Source organism: Staurois parvus, unplaced genomic scaffold (genome assembly GCF_062004578.1).
Source record: "Staurois parvus isolate SC_StPar_1 unplaced genomic scaffold, SC_StPar_1.0 ptg000018l, whole genome shotgun sequence".
NCBI classification, from domain to species: Eukaryota; Metazoa; Chordata; class Amphibia; order Anura; family Ranidae; genus Staurois; species Staurois parvus.
Window position 1 is genome coordinate 24,440,747 of NW_028317814.1, and position 25,092 is coordinate 24,465,838.

Sequence of the window (25,092 nt, forward strand, 5' to 3'; positions counted from 1 at the left end):
ACTAATATTACAGTTGTTACCATTGGAGTAATGTAGGGGGGTGGGAAAGACAGAGGGATCAGGAGGGATTCCCTTGGGAAAACTTCCTGGGAGTAATTAATGTGGAGAGGATAGTTGTAAACCTCTGACATGAAATATGAAAAAAGCATATCCCTCTCTAGTGTGTACTTGTCTCAATCCAGAGCACTAAGTGTCATTTCTGTCTGCAGCCTTGTTCCTCTGCTATTAGCATGAATCACTTCTGACAAGTTTTCCTGACACCAAGAGAAAAATGGTGACAGGGGAGGGAGTAAGGTTGCCACCTCATCCCTTTAAAACTGAACACATATGAACACAGGTTCTGGGGCTAATTTAATGCAGATAAGGCACTAAGTGAGTTTAATTAACACCTTAATCAGCCACAGAACCTGTGTACTTAATATGTGTTCAGTGTTAAAGGGATGAGGTGGCAACCCTAGGAGGGAGCTCCAGCAGACTGACAGCCTCAGCTCTGTTCCTGCGTGCTATATGGAGGGGTGTATGTCTCTTCCCTCCAATCAGCTCTCAGAGCTCTCCTCAATGATGTAACGTCAGCTCCCCGCCCCCTGCTTTTCAGAGCTGAGGTTCTGTGTAAATTCTGCACTTTGAATGGACGTAAAGGCAAGATGGCTATAGATAAACAGGTACAACTTATGCAGGAGGATTTGTTTCATCTTTGTGTATCACCCAAGGCCAGTCATTTCACTGGGTATATGTAAGGGTTTACAACTACTTTATTTGCATTCATATGAAAAGATATGATGAGAAGGAGGACCTGGGGAGATTCTCCAGACAGGGGTGAGTGAATTCCCCACTTTATAGCAGGGGGGTAATCGGGAGTGTCAAAGAGGTGTTGGGAGTGAAAGGAATGTTGAGGTTGAGAAGAGCTGCAGATATGCACAGCACTGGATCAAGTGAGGGCTCAGGTAAGTGTAACGGGGGATCTGGGGTGGACTGACCATTTGGAAACTCGGGCACTGCCCGAGGGCCCGGGGTCAGTAGGGGGCCCCATGAGATGCCCCTGGTACCCTTTTCATAGGTTTTTTTGAGTTTGGGCAAGGACACAGGGGCCCCATGATCCCCTATTGCCTGGGGGCCCCATAAGTTGTCAGTCCGCCCCTGGGGGGGATACTAATGTCTAAACATTTTTTACCTTAATGAAAGGAATGGATCAAGGTACAAAAAAAAAAGGTTTAGGCTTTTAACCACTTTCAGAGACTGGAGATGACACAGTAATATAGATTTGGCCAGTAGAAGGATAATGTAAATAGCAAGGCTAAGCCCAAATTTACTAGAGACAAAGAGCATAACTTTAAGTATGCCTAACCTTTACCTGTAGGCAGAGAGGGGTGCAGTGAATGTGAGTGATATAATGTGAGGTGGTTTAAATGCAGTAACAAGCTTGGAGCAACCGAACAAATAAGGCCCTATCAATATAAAATAAACTACAAAAAAAATAAAGGAAATACAAACCCTAAAACAAAAGCCTACTTTTTTAATTGTATTCATGCTGAAAAAAAAACAGTTTTACCTAAAACAAAGGCCCTATCAACAAATAATAAATAACAATATACCCCACCCCCCTCGAAAAAGAATAAAACAATCAAAAAAAACTTTGCAGCCTTGCTATGGACTGGACAGCAGTCAGTGACCTCAAATCAACCACAAAATACAATTAAAGATCAAGAAGGCCCAATAATAACAGTAAAAAGAAAAGAAGATACGGGGCTGATTGTCCACAAAGCTAACAATCAGTACTAAAGTACAGTTTTCTAACTCTGCATGGTGACTGGTCTTGTATGTGCTCCTTCTCTTCTCTGTGAACTCCCATAGCAAGCTGCTTCCTATGGTGGCACACCTGCGGGATCACTCACAGTGGCTTGGATCTGCCCTCACTCACTCCTCACAGGATTCGATTGACAGCACTGGGAGTCAATGGCTGTCTCCGAGCCTGTAAGGAGAGAGAGAGATCATGACATTCTAAAGAAACAATTGGGCTGGAATTGGGCTTGTTCACACCTAGACAGATGTGGTAACATGCATCCCATTGTTTGGTGTTGAAAGATTCAATATAAATTGACTTACATTAGAGAAGATACGCCAACCCGCCCAGAATCCAGCACAGCAGCTTTTCTTTGATACACTGCAAAACATGGATCTTATAGTCAAACTCCAACCAAAGAGCTAAATACACAGATGAAATATCTATATGGGAGCTGTTTTACCTGCCAAAGGATTTGTACTCCTGTCCATTCAGTCCTGAGATTTACACAGCTCTGCCACACAGCACATTCTTGTATGCAACAGCCGGTCTGTACCTCTGTACAGACGTTATGCTGGGGGAAAACATTGCAAGAGCCTATGTACTGCACCCGCAACAAACTGTGAGCAGCTGCAATGCTCTATTCTACAGCCTTCATTAGTAGTCAACTGATCATTAAATCAATGATGCTGCACTTACCACTTTTTTTAAAGGTGGACTAAGCCTTTTGGTAACTCTCACAGGTCTTTTCCCTCACCTCAGCTCATGACTGCACCTTGAAAGGAGAAGCAGCAGAAGAATAAGCTCATCCTTTTGTCACTCTGATCTCTCCTCCTATGAGCATACTCCCTGCACTGCAGCACAACTGACAGGCTCCTTGTGCTGCTCCCACATCCCCAGGTCTGAGCTCTACTGGACACAGATTGTAAAAAGCTGATAACAAGTCAAGTTCATTTACTTACATGGCTTGCATACAAAAAAAACTTAATAATATACAGGCGTACCTCGGTTTACAAACGCCTCGGTTAACGTAATTTTCGGTTTACGAATGAAAATCCATTGAAAATAATGCCTCAGGTTTTTTTTCATTTTTTTCGCAATACGAACAGATTAATTAGTTTTCAATGCATTTACAAATTTTTTTTAAAATCATGTCCCTGTACAGTATTTATGCTTTTAACCACTTCATGTCCAGACACTTTCACCCCCTTCCTTTGCAGGCCAATTTTCAGCTTTCAGAACTGTCGCACTTTGAATGACAATTGCTCGGTCATGCAATACTGCACCCATATGAATTTTTTAGCATTTTTTTGAAACAGATAAAACTTTATTTGGGTGGTATTTATTCACCACTGGGATTTTTATTTTTTTTGCTATATAAAAAAAGTGTTTTTCTTATAAAATGTTGCAAATAAATAAACTTTCTTCATAAATCTCGGTCAAAATGTATTCAGTTATCTTTTTAGTAAAAAAAAAAAAAATTAACCCAAATTAGTTTATAACCAAAAATTATAATTGAAAAAAATGTTTTTACACTTTTATTTTATTTTTTTAATATTATTATTTATGTTTTTTTTTTAACATAGTGTCACCCTACTTGTGGGAGGATAATGAAGATTTTTTTTTTTTACACTGATTGCTTTTACACCCATAAAGGCTGTAAAAGCAATCATTTCTCCTTCTCTCTGGCTGCATTCTTGCCATTGAGAAATACTGTGTGAGCTGTGATTGGTCAGAGCTTGTCACATGGTACAAGGCTGTTGTGAATAGCCTTGTACCATGTGACCTCTGTGATCATTCACAGATTTCACATGTAGTAAGCAATGATGTCAGGAAGTGACATCTTGCTTACACCTATTCATATGATCACTGATTGGCCAATCAGTGATCACATGATTGGGACCTCACACAGAGGTCCTGTACAGCGATCGGTGTTCTGCTGTATCCTCCGGACACAGCGGTCACTGGATTGCGGTGCCGCGCGCTCCCAGGGAGCGCGCACAGTCCAAAATGGCGGACGCAGTTTATAAACGGCAACCTGCCCCTGGACTGCCACCGTCCAGCCGTTTATATACATGGGCCGGAAGGGAAGTGGTTAAAGCGCTAGTAAACCTCCACAAAAATAGAAAAAGAAATCAGGCCCTACTACTTGTGGGGGGTGATGAAGATTTTTTTTTTTTACACTGATTGCTTTTACACCCATAAAGGCTGTATAAGCAATCATTTCTCCTTCTCTCTGGCTGCATTATTGCAGCCATTGAGAAATACTGTGTGAGCTGCGATTGGTCACAGCTTGTCACATGGTACAAGGCTGTTGTGAATGGCCTTGTACCATATGATCTCTGTGATCATTCACAGATTTCACACGTAGTAAGCAATGATGTCAGGAAGTGACATCTTGCTTACATCTATTCATGTGATCACTGATTGGCCAATCAGTGATCACATGATCGGGACCTCACACAGAGGTCCCGTACAGCGATTGGGATTGCGGTGCTGCGTGCTCCTAAAGAGCGCGCACAATCCAAAATGGCGGGCGCCATTTATGAACGGCAACCCGCCCGTGGACTGCCACCGTCAGGCCGTTTATATACAGTGGCTAAAGTGGTTAAAGTGCACTTTATAAAGAGTTTTGAACAGATAAGACTTTTTTTTACTTTTTTTCTGACCTCCAGAACAGATTAATTGGTTTTCAATGCATTCCTATGGGAACTGCGTTTCGCTTTACGAATTCTTTGCAATACGAAACGTCCCGCAAAATGCATTAAATTCGTAAACCGAGGTTCGCCTGTATAATAGAATACAGAGCTGCCTTAATATATTTTGTGTTTTTCCTGACCTAAAAATGTATGAGGAAAAAAAACAGTCAGTCTGCCTTATCCACCCTTAACATTCTGCCAAGTTTTACCATTACCCATGACCCAATTGGATCGATTTTATTTCACTTCAAGTCCCTGTGTCAGCATGACAAGAAATGAGGGGATTCAAATGGAGAAACAGAAAAAGGGTGCACCAACCTAGTGCATTATCGTTTAAAATAATTTATTACAGAAACAAAAATAGGTATCAAAAATAGGTATCATACTCACAATGGACACAATGGACCTTGGCTTGGTTGGCTCTGAGGAAGAGGTTATGTCCTCGAAACGCGTTAGCCAGTTGGTCATCCAGGGTTCCATCGTATGGACTCAGATGTTGTTTGGATCATACGTCTTGTTCAGTTTGACATGCCTGTGTTATTAAGTCCATTGTGAGTATGATACCTATTTTTGTTTATTTAATAAATTATTTTAAACGATAATGCACTAGGTTAGTGCGCCCTTTTTCTGCTTCTCCATTTGTATCCAGTGTATTCGGACCACCCCGGGCTGTTGAGGGCAGCAAGCAGTGCATATTCCAGAAAATTCCAGAACATTCCTATTGGGTCTACTGAGTCCTTTCCTAGCGCAGGAGTAAAGTGTTTGTTGTGTAAGAAATGAGGGGAGCAGTTGTCACAGGACAAGACAGTATTAATAACCTGATAGAAGATCTATCTTTTCCCTATACTGAAAAATGTGTTTTTGTTATAGTCTATTCCTTTGCCAGTCTGTCCAATGTTAAATGTATGGTCATGGCCAAGGCACCCCTGCATTTCTGTCAGATAAGGCACCACTTCGCCCAGACAATTGTTGCAATTACAAATGTTTCGGCAAGCTCGTGTTTATTTATTTTGTTTGTATTGGGATGACACAAAAAAAGTGGAGAACAAAAAGCCGAATCTGACACATTCCACGCCAAACTCCAAAAATGGACTGGACAAAATTATTGGCACCCTCAATTTAATATTTGGTATCACACCGCTTGGAAAAAATACCTGAAATCAATGGCTTACTGTAACCATCAATGAGTTTCTTCCACCTCTCTACTGGAATTTTGGACCACTCTTCTTTCACCAACTGCTCCATGTCTCTCAGATTGGAAGGGTTCCTTTTCCCAACTGCTGTTTGGAGGTCTCTCCACAGGTGCTCTCAGGGACTGAGGGACTGAGATCTGGACTCATTGCTGGCCAGCTCACTACTCTCCAGCACTTTGTCTGAAACCATATCTGGGGGGTTTTTGACCTGTGATTTGGGTCATTGTCCTGCTGTAAGACCTATGACTTCTGATGGAGACCCAATTTTCTGACACTGGGTCCTGCATTGCACCCCAGAATTCTTTGGTAGTCTTCATATTTCATAATACCATGCATACGGTCAAGACATCCAGTGCCTGAAGCAGCAAAGCAACCACCATGTTTGACTGTAGGGACTGTATTGTTTTCTGTAAAAGCCTCATTGCTTTTTCTGAAAACAGTAGAATGATGGGCTTTACCAAAAAGCTGTAATTTTGTTTCGTCTGTCCGCAGTACATTCTCCCAAAAGGATTTTGGCTTCCTCAGGTAAGTTTTGGCAAACTCCAATCTGGCTTTTTTGTTTCTTTGTCAGCAGTGGGGTCCTCCTGGGTCTCCTACCATAGCGTCCCTTTTCATTCAGATGGCGACATATAGTGCGAGCTGACACACTGGTACCCTGTGCCTGAAGGTCAGCTTGAATTTGTCTGGAAGTTGATCAAGGTTCTTTATCCACCATTCGAACAATCCTTTGTTGCAATCTTTGATCAATTTTCTCCTTCGTCCACGGAGATTAGCTATTGTGCCTTAAACTTCTTGACAATGTTGCGCACAGTGGACACAGGAACATTAAGATCTTTGGAGATGGACTTGTAACCTTGAGGTTGTTCATGGTTTTCCACAATTTTTGTTCTCAAATCCTCAGACAATTCTTTGCTGCTTTTTCTCTTCTCCACGCTCCATGTGACACACAACAGAAAAGTTGAGTCAATTTTTCACCATTTTAACTGGTTGCCAGTGTGATTTCTATATTGTTAGCACCTGTTAACTAATACAGGTGGGTTTAATTACAAATTACAGGAGCATCACAAACTGCAATTATTTCTTACAATTTTGAGAAGGTGCCAATAATTTTGTCCAGTCCATTTTTGGGGCTTGGTAAGAATGTGTCAGATTTGGCTTTTCGTTTCTCCACTTTTTTTTGTGTCATACCAATACAAACAATAGAAATAAACATGAGAATGCCAAAACATTTATAATTGCAACAGTTTTCTGGGCGAAGTGGTGCATTATCTGACAGAAAAGCAGGGGAGCCAATATTTTTGGCCATGACTGTAGCTAAGTATTAGGGATTGAACATACCTAAAAGAAAATTCTAAAGCTGATTTTAAATAAATCTATGGTATCATGGAAAAATTATCTATATTTGGCTCACGTTTCCTGAATAAAAACGTGAACATAATATTTATCTACCATTCATACCGCTTGAATTACCTATGTAAATTGAGGACATGTGCCATATGATATCTGCTCAAGCTATGGTATGCTAACATTCCATGCAGTGAATCCGCACACATTCCATGCAGTGAATCCGCTCGTTGGGTTTACATTAGACATGTGTATGATAATTACAGACTCTAGAGATTATGCAAACTTCATTGAGTGTAGCAATGACGCAATATGCTGAGTTATTTTATTTACATTACGATTCCAAGTGGTTGTAAACCCTTATATGTACTCAATAAAGTGGCTGCCTCTGATACACAGAGATGAAACAAATCCTCCTACATAGGTTGCACCTGTTTATCTGCAGAATGCTCTTCTCTACACTTGTTCAAAGTCCAGGATTTACCCTAGGTTCACATTTATGCATTTTCAAGTTTGCAGAAACGCACTACAGTCCATTTAACATGATTTCCTATGGATCGAGTTCAGCATTTTGAGCCTGTGCTTTTTCTGGAAAGGGTTGGGGACTTTTGTGGCATTTTGCTTCGTGTTGCGTTTTTTTTTTTTTTGCTAATTTAAAAGAATGAGAGTTCTGTTCATGTGGCGCAAATTTGATGCAACTTTACACTCTCTGGCACTCAAGTAGCATCAAAGTGGCATCAAATTAGTGCGGACCTTTATGTGGCCAAAGTCGCGTGTTAGGGTTAATGGCTAGTGTTAGGAGCTAGAATTAGGGTTAAGAACTAGGGTAAGATGTTAGGGTTAGAGATAGAGTTAGGGTTAGCTGTAATTGCTAGGGTTGAAATGCTAGCAATAACAATTACTGCTGACCCCAACTCTAACCCTAACCCCAACTCCGACCCTAACCCTAGCTCTTAACCCTAACCCTAACATTTAGCCCTAACCCTTGCCATTAACCCTAACCCTAGCTCTTAACCCTAACTCTAACATTTAGCCCTAACCCTTGCCATTAACCCTAACCCTAGCTCTTAACCCTAACTCTAACATTTAGCCCTAACCCTTGCCATTAACCCTAACCCTAGCTCTTAACCCTAACCCTAACATTTAGCCCTAACCCTAGCTCTTAACCCTAACCCTAACATTTAGCCTTAACCCTAACATTTAGCCCTAACCCTAGCTCTTAACAGTAACATTTAGCCTTAACCCTAACACTAGTTCTTAACCCTAGCCATAGCCATTAACCCTAACCCTAACATTTAGCCCTAACCCTAGCTCTTAGCCCTAATCCTAACATTTAGCCCTAACCCTAGCCATTAACCCTAACCCTAGTTCTGAACCCTAACCTGGGAGGGGGAGCCTGGGAGGGGGCCCAATGAGAGGGGGGGCTACCTACAAGCTGGAGCAGACAGAAGGAACTCCACTGCCCTACAGTCTCCTTGGGAGGACAGACTGTCAGCAGGGAAGGAGCCAGCTCAACATAAGGCCTGCAACTTATGCTACAGAAAAAGGACAGTGTTAGTACTTTTACATCCACTGGGCCACAGAAGGTAGAGGGTGGTCAGGTGCAGGGGTGGACTGACCATTTGGAAACTCGGGCACTGCCCGAGGGCCCGGGGTCAGTAGGGGGCCCCATGAGATGCCCCTGGTACCTTTTTCATAGGCTTTTTTGAGTTTGGGCAAGGACACAGGGGCCCCATGATCCCCTATTGCCCGGGGGCCCCATGAGTTGTCAGTCCGCCCCTGGTCAGGTGCAATACCCAACTAGCTTTCATCTGGGACTACCCCATGGTAGATCTTGGAATTCCTTGCCCAGGGATAGCTTCAGTACAGTCAGGTGGATGAGGAGAGTTTCATCTGGGGTCTGAGGAGATACACCAAAGGGGACTCAGTGCTCCTTATTAAGACTGCTACTGATTTTTGTCCACATTTTGTAAATTTTTGGCTAAGAAGTTGTCGTTAAAGTTCTTTGGACATCCCATAATCCCCTAGACCCCATCCAAGTGGTTAACCCCTAATAAAAACAACAAAAACAAGCTCAAGGATTGTTTTACTGACTCTGAGAAAAAAAGTGTGGAAAATGCGTGCTGCCTGACTGTGCAGAGCTTAGGGGGACCCAAAAATCCAGCGGCCCTGAAGAGGGTAGCGTTACATAAAGTTCCACTACCTGGAGTTTAGACACAGATGGAAACAAAAAAAGATAAATGAAAAAAATGAGGGGAAAAAAAGCAAACTGCACACATATGGAATCACCTTCCTTGATGAAAAGCTTAGCAATCCTACAGAGAGTCTGATTAGACAACTCCAGTCACCCTGACCAGGCAGCACTGGGGCTGCTGATGATGACACCTTCTCTTGAAATTTGCATTATAGCAGCCTGTACCATTACTGAACCCATCTTTCTACAATCTACATGATAACAGCCTGTATCTATATATCTGTGTTTTGATCCCACTGCAGACATGATTCGCATAATTATTGGGCTAATGCTTGCCCTGAGCACTGTTTCGGCTTTGAAGATCGGAGCATTTAACATCCAGTCTTTTGGAGACTCTAAGATGTCAAATCCTGAAGTGTCAACGATCATTATGAAGGTGAGGAATCATTTTACTTCAGAATAAAGTATCATCAAAACATATTATTTTTCGTTTTGAATAGAATAGGGAAGGGTTAAAACGCCCGCTAAGGTATTTTCCACTTAGGGTGTAGCATTGGGGAATTTCCATTCACTTCCCCTCTTGGACAGGTGTCCCAGTTGAACAATTTCCCCTCACCTTGATCTGAGGACAAGTCTTATATTTTGGATTTTCCCTCATTTCTTATCATTGAAAACATGACAGAGGGTTTATACCCTTCCCACTATCCAAAACTATAAAAAAAGGGTTGCAACTAGGGGTAAGAAGCAGAGGCAGCTGCCTAGGGCACATGAAACGTATAATTGGAGTGACTTGCAGCTTTCCCTACCCTACACCAGATAAATAGAATGGTGGGGGAACAAAGGTAAGGTAAAATCAGCTTGTTCTTTGTCCACAAATGGAAAAGAAACACGTTCTCTTTCATCCCTTTTACCAGCACCTCCTGTTAAGGCTCAATAAAATGCATAGCTATACTGTTCTGTAATGACAAAGTGGTAATAAACCCCCAAACAAAAATGTAATATATTGCAGTTTATTAATTCTTAAATGTGATGGCTGCAGTTGGTTGGTTTTTTTTAGGCTTTTTTTCCCTTTATTTTCACCAGGCAACCCAAGAAGTAACACATTTCTTGTCTTAGGGTGTCTCCACTCCATGGAGGAGCAGTGGAGACACCCTTGAACAGCAACATTGTCAATCTGGGGGAGGGTAGAAGTCTCCATGATTAAGCCCATAAATGTAAAATGCCTTGGGGCAGAGCAGGGTGGTATAGCAGGTAGAAGTCAATGATTGTGTGACCAAAATAAAGTGACTAAGCACAGTGACATCCCTTTCTTCTTCTATCATGCGGAAAGGGTAGTGTTGGCATGAGGGTAGTGTTAGATGTACTCAGGGCCAGGACAAGGGGTGGGCGTCCCTCACGGCTGCCCTGGGCGCACTGGTTCACTGTGGTGCTGGAGGGCGCCTTCCTTCTTTTTTACAAGGCTGACAGGAGTAGTGACAGTGGCAGTGATCCTGACAAGCGAGTGACCGCTGGACGTAGAATTCCCCTAAGTTTGCTAAGCATCATGAACAGGTGGGGGCACTTTGGCATCCTTGCCTTGGCAGCTGGAGGACCTTGTCCCAGTGCTGGATGTACTCGTAGATTTATTGTAGGTGGACTTGACTGGCTAAACTCAGCTATTAATACCTTCGCATCAACGGTCTGATGCTCACAAGGTCCCTCACTGGCATCTCCTCCACTGGTTCTTCTGGGTGCCAGTCTTCGGCCATCTTGATTGGCTGGTGCAGGATGGCATCACTCCTGTGCATGCACAGCACTGCAGTCAACAAGACACATAGGAACTGTGCCGGAATATAAACTGGGTAGTGCATGTGCAGCTCTGTGTACAGAAGACAGTGAACAGGAAGGTAAGTTTATTTTATTGCAGATAAATACAAATCTGACAATTGTAAGCAACCTTGTCAGTGGTAAATGGTTTGTCTTAAAAGTATAACTAAAGGCAACATTTTTTTTAGTTTTGGATAGAGAGGAGAGGGATTAGAACACCTGTCAGATTTTATTGCTGTCTGCGCCCCATTATCGCCGAAAGTGAAAGTAAAAGAAAATCCCACATTGTGTTGTCCTCAGAATTTTGTTGTTTGAGTTGTCCCCAGAAAAGTAAAAGAGGAGAAATCTTCCAATGGGGACACCAGTTCTGGTTACCTGGGGCTTCCCCAGGGAATGACCCTAATTTTCAGGGATTTCTTCTCACTTCCTGTTTGGCGATGGGACAAGAAGTGAAGGGAAATCTCCACAATGGGACACAGATGGCAAAAAAAAATTATAAAGGGATTATAACCCTCCCTTTAATCCTCCAACTGCCACTTTTGATGGACTAAAGGCAACATTTTTTTTAGTTTTCGATAGAGAGGAGAGGGATTAGAACACCTGTCAGATTTTATTGCTGTCTGTGCTCCATTATCACCAAAAGTAAAAGAAAATCCCACATTGTGTTGTCCCCAGAATTTTGTTGTTTGAGTTGTCCCCAGAAAAGTAATAGAGGAGAAATCTTCCAATGGGGACGCTAGTTCTGGTGACCTGGGGCTTCCCCAGGGAATGACGCTAATTTTCAGGGATTTCTTCTCACTTCCTGTTTGGCCATGGGACCGGAAGTGAAGGAAAATCTCCACAATGGGACACAGATGGTGAAAAAAAATTATAACCCTCCCTTTAATTCTTCAACTTTTGATGGACAGTTTGGTCTGTTAAAGAAAAACTGGCCATACGCGTACAGATCGTCGTTCGAGAATTTTCATTTCAAGTATATTTGTTTGATTTTCTAATCGTTAGTGGGGTCAGATCGAAGTTCATTTTCGACAGCAGTGATGGGAAAATTCGCTGGGGCAGGAAGGAAAACATTTCTTGATCAAATTAATTTTCCGCCAGTGTATGTGATTGTTGTTCGGAAAAGTTGAAAAAAAGTTGAAAAATAACATATTTAAGGGCTGGATCACCAGCTAAAAATAAAGGGGAAAAAAGCCTAAAAATGAAAACTAATGCACTACATCTAAGGATTAGTAAGATGCAATATAACACATCTTTTAGAGTTTAATACCAGTTTTAATTGTGTAAATTGTATATAAATTGCTATTAGTAAAAACTGTTCTAGATTAAAAGAAAATTTTAAAATTCAGCTGAATATTGACTGGTTGCTTTAGGAATCCAGAGTACTTTCATTCAGAACATTTTTTCCATACATGAGGCTATATATATTAGCTTGTAAATTTCTGCATATGGGATGGAATAATGTTTCAAGCCCCTGCTGTCTCGTCTCGCTCTCTCTCTCTCTCTCTTTCTCTGGTGCCAAAACAGACGCAGTAATGCAATTTCATATTGCCCTGAGCACAGCTTAGATTAGTACTGGAGAGTGAAGTGCGAATGCATGCAGTATTTAATACAAAACAAAACAAAAAGTGTTCAACATCTTACCGGTTTATTTTCTTTCTAAATCACCTACAGCCGGAGTAGAAAAGCCTGTGTCCTGCCAGCAGCTGCACAGTGGGATCCTTACTCTCTGTGTGGAAGCTGTGGTCTCCCTGCAGAAATCTGACACATTTCCTGTTGTGTCAGAACTTTAGTTCTGCAATTAGCAAAGCTCATGCCCCTCATGTTTTGGCTTTGACTAGGGGGCATATCAGACCTCTACTGCTTGCACACAGACAGCAGGGTTCCCACTCTGCATGTGGCTGGCAGGGGACGGGCTTTTCTACTAAGGCTGCCTTTTAAAGAAAAAAAACTGTAATTTTTAAGCATCTGGAATATATTTAGCTATGTTAAAATGAAGGTTCAATTGTTTTAAGGTTCAAGGTTTTAACCACTTCATGTCTGGACCAGGGGTGGACTGACAACTCATGGGGCCCCCGGGTAATAGGGGATCATGGGGCCCCGTGTCCTTGCCCATACTCAAAAAAGCCTATAAAAAAGGTACCAGGGGCATCTCATGGGGCCCCCTATTGACCCCGGGCCCTCTGGCAGTGCCCGAGTTTTCAAATGGTCAGTCCGCCCCTGGTCCGGACACATTTACCCTCTTCCTGTCCAGGCCAATTTTCAGCTTTCAGCGCTGTCACACTTTGAATGACAATTGCGCAGTCATGCAACACTGTACCAATATGAATTTTTTAGCATTTTTTTGAGACAGATAAAACTTTATTTTGGTGGTATTTTTCACCACTGGGATTTTAATTTTTTTTCTATATAAATAAAAAAGTTCAAAAATTTTTTAAAAAGTGTTTTCTTATAACATTTTGCAAATAAATAATCTTTCTTCATAAATCTTGGCCAAAATGTATTCAGTTATCTTTTTAGTAAAAAAAAATAACCCAAATTAGTTTATAACCAAAATTATAATTTTTCAAAAAATTTTTTTTTACATTTTTATTTTATTTTTTTATATTATTATTTATTTATTTTTTAACATACTGTCACCCTAGCAGTACAGTGTCACTATAGTACTACTTGTGGAGGGTAATGAAGATTTATTTTTACACCCATAAAGGCTGTAAAAGAAATAATTTCTCCTTCTCTCTGGCTGCATTCTTGCAGCCATTGAGAAATACTGTGAAGCTGTGAGTGGTCACAGCTTGTCACATGGTACAAGGCTGTTGTGAATAGCCTTGTACCATGTGACCTCAGTGATCATTCACAAATTTCACACATAGTAAGCAATGATGTCAGAATTCATGTGATCACTGATTGGCCAATCAGTGATCACATAATCAGGACCTGACACAGAGGTCCCGTACAGCGATCGGTGTTCTGCTGTATCCTCTGGACACAGCGGTCACTGGATTGCGGTGCCGCACGCTCCCGGGGAGCGCGCACAGTCCAAAATGGCGGGCGCAGTTTATGAACAGCAACCTGTCCCTGGACTGCCACCGGCCGGCCGTTTATATACATGGGCCGGAAGGGAAGTGGTTAAAGCGGTAGTAAACCTCCACAAAAATAGAAAAAGAAATCAGGCCCCCTTCAGGTTTAAGTCATAACGTACTAGTAAGCAACGCATACTAATACATTATGACAGACTTACCTGCACATGCAGCCCTCCAGCACAGCGCTCTCACGGCTCCCCAACGCTTCCATCTTCACCCAGTTTTCCTTACAGGTTTGAAGACTCGGCATGGAGCTCACGGAGTCCCTTTAGAGTGCATGCGCCAGTGCAAGTTTAGGAGATTTCCATTGTACCTACAGGTAAACCTTCATATAGGCTTACCTGTAGATCCAAGTTAAAAAGTGGGCTTTACTTCTACTTTATTAACCACTTGAGCTCCAGGGGATTTACCCCCCTTAATGACCAGGCCTCTTTTTGCTACTCGGCGCTGCACTAATTCAACTGATAATTGCGCGGTCATGCAATGCTGCACCTAAACGAAATTTACATCCTTTTTTTCACACAAATAAAGCTTTCTTTCGGTGTAATTTGATCACCTGTGCGCTTTTTATTTTTCACGCTATAAACATATAAAATATAAATTTAGGATAAAATGTATTCTGCTCCATGTTTTTGGTAAAAAAAATCCCAATAAGTGTATATTGATTGCTTTGTGTGGAAGTTATAGCGTCTACAAACTATGGTATAAATACTGCAACTTACGCCATTTTTCTGCTATACAGCGCTGCGCTAGTTTAACGGACAATTGCGCAGTCATGCAATACGGTACATAAATGAAATTTACATCCTTTTTTTCCCCACAAATTGAGCTTTCTTTTGGTGGTATTTGATCACCTGTGCAGTTTTTATTTTTTGCGCTATAAAAAAAAAAGCCTGACAATTTTGAGGAAAAAAAAACAATATTTTGGACTTTTTGCTATAAAACATGTCCAGTAAAAAAAATGCAAAAATCAAATTTAGTCATAAATTTCTGCCAAAATGCATTCTGCGACATGTCTTTTCTAAAAAAAAAGCCAATACGTGTAAATTAATTGGTTTACGTGAAAGTTATAGCGTTTACCAATGGCGGGAAAGATACTGGGATTTTTAGGTTTTTTTTTATACTAATAATGGCGGCGATCAGCGAAATATGGCGGCGATCAGGGACTTATGGCAGCGACCAGCGACTTATGGCGGGACTGCGGCGGACATTCTGACATTGGGGGGTACTGACTTGGGGTCACTGACATCCCCAAAAACACTAATACAGTGATCAGTGCAAAAAAAAAAACACTGACACTGTACTAATGGCAATGGGGAGGAAGGAGTTAACTTTATTTTGCAGGGAAGGGTTATAGGAGTGAGGGGAGTGTTTTACTAGGGGGCGGGGGTGTGTGCTGGGCGGGACAAGGCTGATCGAGAAAGAGAAACTGTTCTTTCTCGATCAGCTCATCCTCGAGCTGACAGGGAAGTGACAGACAGCACAGCTACTGCAGCTATGCTCTCTGTCACTGTTTGCCGCCGATCGCTAAGGAGCGGCTGCAACCCGGCGACTGACATCTGCGGCGGTGATCCGCGGGACAGATAGGGCAGTGGCGCGCCTCGTGCGCGCCCCCTATTTGTTTACAAAACACACGTTTTAAAACGTGGTTTTGCCTGCGAGTGCTGCCCTGCCGCCGTATATGTACAGTGGCTGGGCGGCATGTAGTTAAAAGCAGCCAATAGGTACGGCCTATAAATGCTCTCAAATCTGGCTGCCTATCTTCCAGAATTGCCAAGTTGCCGGCCTGGGCCTGTCTTGATGGTTATTCTTGTATTCACAGATATTGCCTCGCTATGACATTGTGCTGATTCAGGAGGTCAGGGATTCTGATCTCAGTGCTGTTGAAACAATGATGACTGAACTGAACAGGTAAGAACGTACTTGTGACCATTACGCTGTTCTTTTTACACCACTGCTTTGTCCATTCTACATAAAGCTTCTTCGAAAAGATTAGAATTTCACTAGCAGGACAGATGTCATGCTAGCTTGGTGCACCTCCCATCCAGTTAGGGTTGACTTCTTTACCTGGGGCCAAAACTAATTAAGAAACATACTGAACCCCCATTAGATGTGGAATACAGCTTTTGAAAAGGGTGGATTATTTTATAAATATTTTGCATAATAGTGGTGGTCTCAAAAAATTCCTAGCCTTATATTCAATACAATAGGGCTGATTGCTGACCATCATGAAGAAGATTGAAACTGTTTCTAAATGACTATCCATTTTGTTCAGTTTGGACAAGGCATAAACAGGCATATTTATGCTTCAACTCTTCTGCAGTACAACTAAAAAGAAGAGGGACACAAAGCAAGTGAAGCACCATTCAATTCCAATATTTAAAAAAAAAAATATATATATATACTGTATATTCACTGTTCAAAAAATTAAAGGAACACTTTTTAATCAGAGTATAGCATCAATTAAACTCCTGGGATATTGATTTGGTCTGTTAAGTAGCAGAGAGGGTTGTTAATCAGTTTCAGCTGCTTTGGTGTTAATGAAATTAACAATAGGTGCACTAGATGGGCAACAATGAGACAATCCCCAAAACAGGAATGGTTTTACAGGTGGACATTTTGTCCCTACTCATCTTTTCTGATTGTTTTTCACTAGTTTTGCATTTGGCTAGGGTCAGTGTCACTACTGGTAGCATGAGGCAATACTTGGACTCTACAGAGGTTGCACAGGCAGTCCAACTCTTCCAGGATGGCACATCAATACGTTCCATTGCCAGAAGGTTTGCTGTGTCTCCCAGCACAGTCTCAAGAGCATGGAGGAGATTCCAGGAGAAAGGAAGTTACTCCAGGAGAGCTGGATAGGGCCGTAAAAGGTCCGGTATCTGCTCCTTTGTGCAAGGAGGAACAGGATGAGCACTGCCAGAGCCCTATAAAATGACCTCTAGCAGGTCACTGGTGTGAATGTCTCTGACCAAACGATCAGAAACAGACTTCATGAGGGTGGCCTGAGGTCCCGATGTCCTCTAGTGGGCCCTGTGCTCATGGCTCGGCACCATAGAGCTTGATTGGCAGTTGCCATTGAATCCCAGAGTTGGCAGGTCCGCCACTGGCATCCAGTGCTTTTCACAGATGAGAGCAGGTTCACCCTGAGCACATGGGACGCACATGAAAGGGTCTGAAGAAGCCATGGAGAACGTTATGCTGCCTGTAATATCATTTAGCATGACCATTTTGGTGGTGGGTCAGTGATGGTCTGGGGAGGCAGATCCATGAAGAGATGAACAGACCTCGACAGCTTAGACAATCGCACCCTGACTGCCATTAGGTATCGGGATGAAATCCTTGGACCCATTGTCAGACCCTACTCTGGTGCAGTGGGTACTGGGCTCCTGCTGGTGTACGACAATGCCCGGCCTCATGTAGTGAGAGTATGCAGGTAGTTCCTGGAGGATGAAAGAATTGATACCATTGAATGGCCCCCACGCTCACCTGAACTAAATCCAATAGAACACCTCTGGGATATCATGTTTTAGTCCATCCGACGCCACCAGGTTGCACCTGAGACTGTCCTGGAGCTCAGTGATGCCCTGGACCAGATCTAGGAGAAAATACTCCAGGACACCATCCGTCGTCTCATTAGGAGCCTCCCCCGACGTTGTCAGGCATGCATACAAGCACATGGGGGCCATACACACTACTGAGGACCATTCTGAGTGGCTGCAATTAAATTTCAGCACAATGGACTAGCCTTATGCATCATTTTTTCACTTTGATTTTCGAGGTGTCTTTGAATTCAGTCCTCTGTAGGTTGATCTTTTTCATTTCCATCAAACGATGGGGCATCCTTACGTTCCTAACACATTATGCAGTCCATATCATGTGATCAATCGCTAACTGGATTCTTTGTTGTGTTAAGCACAGAGGACTCTGTGGGACACCTCAAGCATTCATAAAATGCTTGAGGTGTCCCACAGAGGACTCAAGCATTTTATGAATGGCATGTTTGTGCCAAGGTGCAGAGTAAACAGTGCTTTTCTGTAGTACAAAGCAGATTGTGGGTATCAATTCTGTTCTTTAAACAAGCCCATTATTGGTTTTGGGATATTGATTGGAGTGTCATTGTGTGGCTCCCCCTCTTTCTGTGCAGGACACTGCAGGCAGTTATCAGTTGACCTCAGTTCCCACTTTCATTATATGTTTAGTTTGAAATGCAGGGTTTTGTGACAATTTTACTTTTCTCTAGGGGTGCATTTATAAATCCAGCTAAGGTTCATAAATGCAAAAATCGCACACATTTTGTCATTATTAACCACAAAGAAGAGTAAAAAGCATGCATTTGTGTTTACAATAGACACTGTGTAAAAAAATATAAATGTAGTAAGGAAAAAAATATGCAAAATGCTGAAGTAAGATAATTTCTGATTGTTGTATCTTTGTTGGAGAGATTTCCCCTCATTCCTCTTCTGGTGACCACACAGAAAGTGAATCTCCCCAACAAAGACAAAGAAAGCAATGTTTTTACTCTTCCCCACTCCAAAATGTGTTATCACTATCATCTGTGCCCTCCTTGGAGAAATTGTGTGTATATCCTGTCTTTGTGACCACAAAGGAAGTGAGGGAAAATATTTCCAATGGACACAGAAACAGCTGAAGGTCTAAGCCGGGTGTCGGCAACCCGCGGCTCCGGAGCCGCATGCGGCTCTTTTTCACCTTTCCTGCGGCTCCGGAGCACACTGCCCACCAGGTGACAGGCAATAGGGTCGGCAAGCCGCAGCTCTTTTAATGCAGCTCTTCTGTGTGCCGGGCGCCCGCTGGAAAACATTGGCTGTCAGGATGTAGGCGGGGCAGCCAGAATGTAGGCGGGGCAGCATGACGAACTCCTCTCCTCTCACAGTCCGCCCTAAAGACCAGAACGGCGCGGGAACACAGCGAGAGGAACGCGCGGAGCAAAGGTAAGTGAATTGACACTATATGGGGGATGAATTACTATAGGGGGGATGAATTACTATAGGGGGGATGAATTACTATATGGGGGATGAATTACTATAGGGGGGATGAATTACTATGGGGGATGAATTACTATGGGGGGTGAATTACTATATGGGGGATGAATTACTATGGGGATGAATTACTATAGGGGGGATGAATTACTATATGGGGGATGAATTACTATGGGGGATGAATTACTATAGGGGGGATGAATTACTATATGGGGGATGAATTACTATGGGGGATGAATTACTATGGGGGGTGAATTACTATAGGGGGGATGAAGTACTATAGGGGGGATGAATTACTATGGGGGATGAATTACTATGGGGATGAATTACTATAGGGGGGATGAATTACTATATGGGGGATGAATTACTATGGGGGATGAATTACTATAGGGGGGATGAATTACTATAGGGGGGATGAATTACTATAGGGGGGATGAATTACTATGGGGGATGAATTACTATATGGGGGATGAATTACTATAGGGGGGATGAATTACTATAGGGGGGATGAATTACTATGGGGGATGAATTACTATATGGGGGTTTTATTTTCAGTTTTAAAAATGTTTCTCTCAAAATAAATTTCAATCGTGGTTTTGGCGAGATTTGGCTCAGTTGAAAAAAAAGGTTGCCCACCACTGACCTAAGGCTATGATTGGGATTATGAGGATACACTGTGGCCCTGATTAACCCTTTGCTTACTGGGCCCCTAAACCCCCTTCATGACCAGAGCACTTTTTGCAATATATGCAGTGTCGGATTTGTTTTAAATGTTGCAATGGTTTTGCGGCTCCCAGTCTTTTTTCCCTCTCGGAAACGGGTCCAAGTGGCTCTTTATGTCTTAAAGGTTGCAGACCCCTGGTCTAAGCCTACACTATTAAAAAAAAAAAAAAAGTTTAAACTTTAAAGATTTGAATGGTTTGTTCTAAATATAAGATATTTGTGGTTTGAGAGACTTTATACAGTATTGTGTATGTGCTATGCTAAAATGATTTACTTTAATTGCAGCAAATGTGAAGAACCTCATCAGTATTCCTATGTGGTCAGTGATTCTTTGGGACGGGATGTATACAAGGAACGCTACCTGTTTGTTTTTAGGTGAGATTTACCTTTTAAGAAGGCTCAGGATTGTCTGTATCACAATGTAACATAGATGTGCTTCAATCAAGCATCGTCTTTTTGCATTTTACGAAGAACACAGCCTACCAGTGAACAGGTCTATGTGTTATTTTGGCTGTTTATGCTAAAATGCTATACGGATGCTGGTACACCTATTACTATATGGATGGAGGAGCATGTGACTACCTCCTACCCAGGGGCGGACTGACTATTTGGAAACTCGGGCACTGCCCGAGGGCCCGGGGTCAGTAGGGGGCCCCATGAGATGCCCCTGGTACCTTTTTCATAGGCTTTTTTGAGTTTGGGCAAGGACACAGGGGCATGATCTCCTATTGCCCGGGGGCCCCATGAGTTGTCAGTCCGCCCCTGTTCCTACCTATTTCTATGTGACAGTGCTGGTGATAGGATTAGGGCTTTAACATGGAGAGAGGTCCTTCATCTATATCTAAGACCAACTATAGTGAATTTGAGCTTACACAGGGGATTCTTTCCTCATTCCCAGGAGTGGTGGGGACACAAAGTAAAATGTCTTGCTAGGGAGGATCGCATTAAAGTGATCCGTTAAATTTGCATTAGAGTGATCTTGCTGCTTTACCCTGTATGGGCAAAGCACGAGTTTGCTTTAAGAAGTGATCAGAAGCAAGGACGGAACTGTAAACCTCACAGACTATGTGTTTATTATGGGGCCCAAAAGTGCATTGATAGCTCACGCAGAATGAATAGGTTACCTAACGCAATGCGCTTGAGCACATGGTAATGTGTGCGCTGCAACACACTCTGTTATGGTTACATAGTTAGTCTGGCTGAAAAAAGACAAAAGTCCATCCAGTTCAACCATAAAAAAAAAAAAGTTATTTATTTTTTTCAGGTATTTATATACCGCCGTCAATTTACGCAGTGCTTTACATATATATTGTACATTCACATCAGTTCCTAACCCTCAGGGGGTGTACAATCTAAAGTCCCTAACTCACATTCATACATACTCATACTAGGGACAATTTAGACTTCTAACTTACATTCATACATACACATACCAGGGACAATTTAGATAGGATCCAATTAACCTACCCTTTAGACACTGTGCTGCCAAGTTATAATCCTACACCCACAGTTGATCCAGAGGAAGGCAAAAAAACCCAGCAAAGCATGACCCAATCTGCTCCTGCAGGGGAAAAATTCCTTCCTGATCCCCCGAGAGGCAATCGGATATTCCCTGGATCACCTTTACCTATAAATGTTAGTATCCAGTTATATTCTGTGTATCCAAGATAGAATCCAGGCCTTTTTTGAAGAAATCCACTGAGCTGGCCAGAACCAACTCTTGAGAGAGTCTATTACACATTTTCACAGCTCTCACTGTGAAGAAACCTTTCTGTGTTTGGAGATTAAATTTCTTTTCCTCCAGACGTAAAGAATGCTCACTTGTCCTCTGTGATGACCTCAGGGTGAATAGCTCTACACCGAGTTCATTATATGAACCACTGATGTATTTAAACATGTTGATCATAATACATGTTAATCTCCTCTTCTCAAGAGGTGTGAATGGCCTTTAAAGGAATGGCCTTCCAGATGAAGATTGGAGAAATTGAGGGTCCCTAAAATTTTCCCTGTGGGGCCCTATCAAATATACTTAAAGTGTTTCTAAACTCAGGACCCTGCCATTCACTATATCTGGTCTCTCACAGTACACAGAACATGGAAATGTAATTATTTTAGTAAATATAAACTACTAAATACCTTTTCTTATCAGCAGTTAGAGCAGTCTTGTCACATCTATCAATGTCCAGCAGATCAGTGGTTAAAGTATTCGTTCTCCTCTCACTGTCCTATGAGACTGCAGGACCACTGACCCTCTGTCTGGACAGTGCTGATCACATGCAGTCTCCCAAGAACAAAAAAACTATCTAGCAATACACACAAAAGCTGAGCATGTGCAGCTTCCCTCCCAAAGCTCTGTTCTATCAGGAGATGGATTGGGGAGAGTAGAAGGAGAGGATCAGAGAAGACAGGATCAAGCAGCCTTTTTACTCAGTGCGGGGGAGTAGGAGAAAAGTGAGCTATTTACTGAAACAGGTAGGGGAGGGTTTTAGGAAATGACACCTACTTGTTGAAAACTGCAGTCATGGCTGAAGGAATAAAAAATTTTTTATCCTTGTGTTACAGACATTTATGAATAACTGCAATGTTAATGTAATGTTTATTAGCTCGTATAGATTTTATACTGTATGTGTTGTATCTGGAATTGCACTTTAATTTTGAAATGTTACATCATCTTTTAGGAATGACAAGGTCACAGCACAGGACTCCTACCATTACCACGATCATAACTTGTACACTGGAGAAGATACATTCAGCAGGGAACCATTTGTGGTCCAATTCAACTGCCCCGAGACAGGTCAGAGCAATGTTCTTCAATCCATTACCCAATAAACTGTATGATACAAAGAAGGCGGCCCATCTAGTCAGGACAGGAACATTGTATGAAGTGCTGTAGTCCATAGTGATCACTCAGCACTTATTTTTCATGAATCTCACTAGCCTAGGATTATAAGAAAAAGTAAAATTCAGGTGTTTTTTTTTTTTTTTTTCTTTTACAATGGATTTTATTATAGAATAGACCACATCAGAGAAACAGTCATAAATAAGATCACTGACCAACAAAAATAAAGCGTACAGGTTTTCTGATGAATAATACAATAACCCATAGAAAACACCTGAATTTAGCCTTTTCTTTGTCTTTTGTCTTTTCTTTCTTCCTCCCTTTCTCTTCTCTGCTCTGCCTGTTTTCATGATATTTGAGCTGATTGCGGGGCGGACTAACCATTTAGAAACTCGGGCACTGCTCGAGGGCCCCGGGGTCAGTAGGGGGCCCCATGAGATGCCCCTGGTACCTTTTTCATGGGCTTTTTTGAGTTTGAGCAAGGACACAGGGGCCCCATAATCCCCTATTGCCCGGGGGCCCCATGAGTTGTCAGTCTGCCCCTGGCTCTGAAGAGAGAAAATAAAACATAATAATTTGCAAAAATGGCAGAAAATTAGTGACCAATGAATTAGTAAACAAAGATCAAAGATTATCACAAAATCTGCATACAGAAGGCAGGAAAAATAAAACCCGGAGCCTCACTGGATGCACATTGGTACTCCACACCCAGGACTCCTGAGGAAGTCCAACAGGTAGATATAGTATTGCTGGTATGGTATTGCTGGTACGGTTACAATCAGCCAGGGGCAGACTGACAACTCATGGGGCCCCCGGGCAATAGGGGATTATGGGGCCCCTGTGTCCTTGCTCAAACTCATAAAAGCCTATGAAAAAAGTACCAGGGGCATCTCATGGGGCCCCCTACTGACCCCGGACCCTCGGGCAGTGCCCGAGTTTCCAAATGGTCAGTCCGTCCCTGCAATCAGCTCAAATATCATGAAAACAGGCAGAGCACAGAACAGAAAGGGAGGAAGAAAAAAAAAGACAAAAGACAAAGAAAATGCTAAATTCAGGTGTTTTCTTTGGGTTTCTTCACGTTTTGCATAATCATACTGTGATTGAAGTTTCCTTACATAATAGCCAGGCCACCTGGAAATGTTAGTTATAGATGGAGTCAGTAACCAAGTGGGTTCTTTCAAATATATTGGGGACCCTCAATGATGAGTTTTCTCAGCTAAGACAGCTAATTCTGGCCCTACTTGTACCCTGCATTCTGTGTTTCTGGACAACCTTGGTGTGTTGCAATGACTCCTTTTGTGTTCTCCATGATATAAAATTAATTAGAAATCTAACAGGTAGAGCAGGGGCGGACTGACAACTCATGGGGCCCCCGGCAATAGGGGATCATGGGGCCCCTGTGTCCTTTCCCAAACTCAAAAAAGCCTATGAAAAAGGTACCAGGGGCATCACATGGGGCCCCCTAAAGACCCCGGGCCCTCGGGCAGTGCCCGAGTTTCCAAATGGTCAGTCCACCCCTGCGGTAGAGTGGAATCTACATGGAAAGGCCATGGTAGGTGTGCATAATTGTGAATTTAAAGCAAGCCTGTCATAAATTGTAACCTTGTGACCTAATCTCATAAGTCAAGAATAACTGTCTCTAGATTCTGCTTGGTAGCAGTGATTTGCCCATCAGAGCAACACAAGAGGTTGACTTTAATAGTGGCCCCACCAGGAGCACAGTCTACATCTCTCACATCCCTCACCATTGTTTATGGGTGTGGGGGATTAAGTTACTCCTGCATGACAGCAATTGTGCTTGGCGATTGTACCATCACCAATGCCATTAAAGGGGGCCGATTGCTTTGCCCTGCACAGGCACCTAAGCAGGAAATGAAGGAAAATCTACAATGGGGATACAGACAACAACAAATTGGGTACTAGCCTTCCCCTACCATACTAAACAGTGAGTGTAATGAACATCTGCCTTATTTCTCTAGGACAGTGGTTCTCAACCTGTGGGTCGCGACCCTTTTGGGGGTCGAACAACCCTTGCACAGGGGTCACCTAAGACCATCGGAAAACACATATTTCCAATGTGTAAAGAGCAGCTACTGTGTTGAAAGCAGCTACTCTGTTAAAAGCAGCTACTGTGTTGAAAGCAGCAGTATTGGAGGTAAAACGACACTCATGAATTATAATTACTGGGTAAATAATTTTATGGTTGGGGGTCACCACAACATGAGGAACTGTATTAAAGGGTCGCGGCATTAAGAAGGTTGAGAACCACTGCTCTAGGAGATTCAGGAAGTTCTGTCCTGGTGACACACGAGGGAAAATTTGGAGGATACAGGAAGATGTAAAAGTTGACAGTTGTTCTAATCTAAATCCTAATTAAAAAAAAAATTAAAGAAGAAACATTTTACTTATTTATTTATTTATTTCAGGTACTTAT

The 25,092-nt window shown here is 42.4% G+C and overlaps 1 protein-coding gene across 1 annotated transcript in view; it reads left to right on the forward strand.

The window, feature by feature from the left end:
• The window catches only part of DNASE1 (deoxyribonuclease 1), a 40,462-nt gene that overhangs the window by 1,579 nt on the left and 13,791 nt on the right, over window positions 1-25,092 (forward strand). The window contains exons 2-5 of the mRNA XM_089683311.1: window positions 9,513-9,646; window positions 15,919-16,007; window positions 20,105-20,194; window positions 22,498-22,613. Coding sequence (XP_089539437.1) covers window positions 9,515-9,646; window positions 15,919-16,007; window positions 20,105-20,194; window positions 22,498-22,613 — 427 coding nt within the window. The 5' untranslated portion in view covers window positions 9,513-9,514. The remainder of the gene's footprint in view (window positions 1-9,512; window positions 9,647-15,918; window positions 16,008-20,104; window positions 20,195-22,497; window positions 22,614-25,092) is intronic.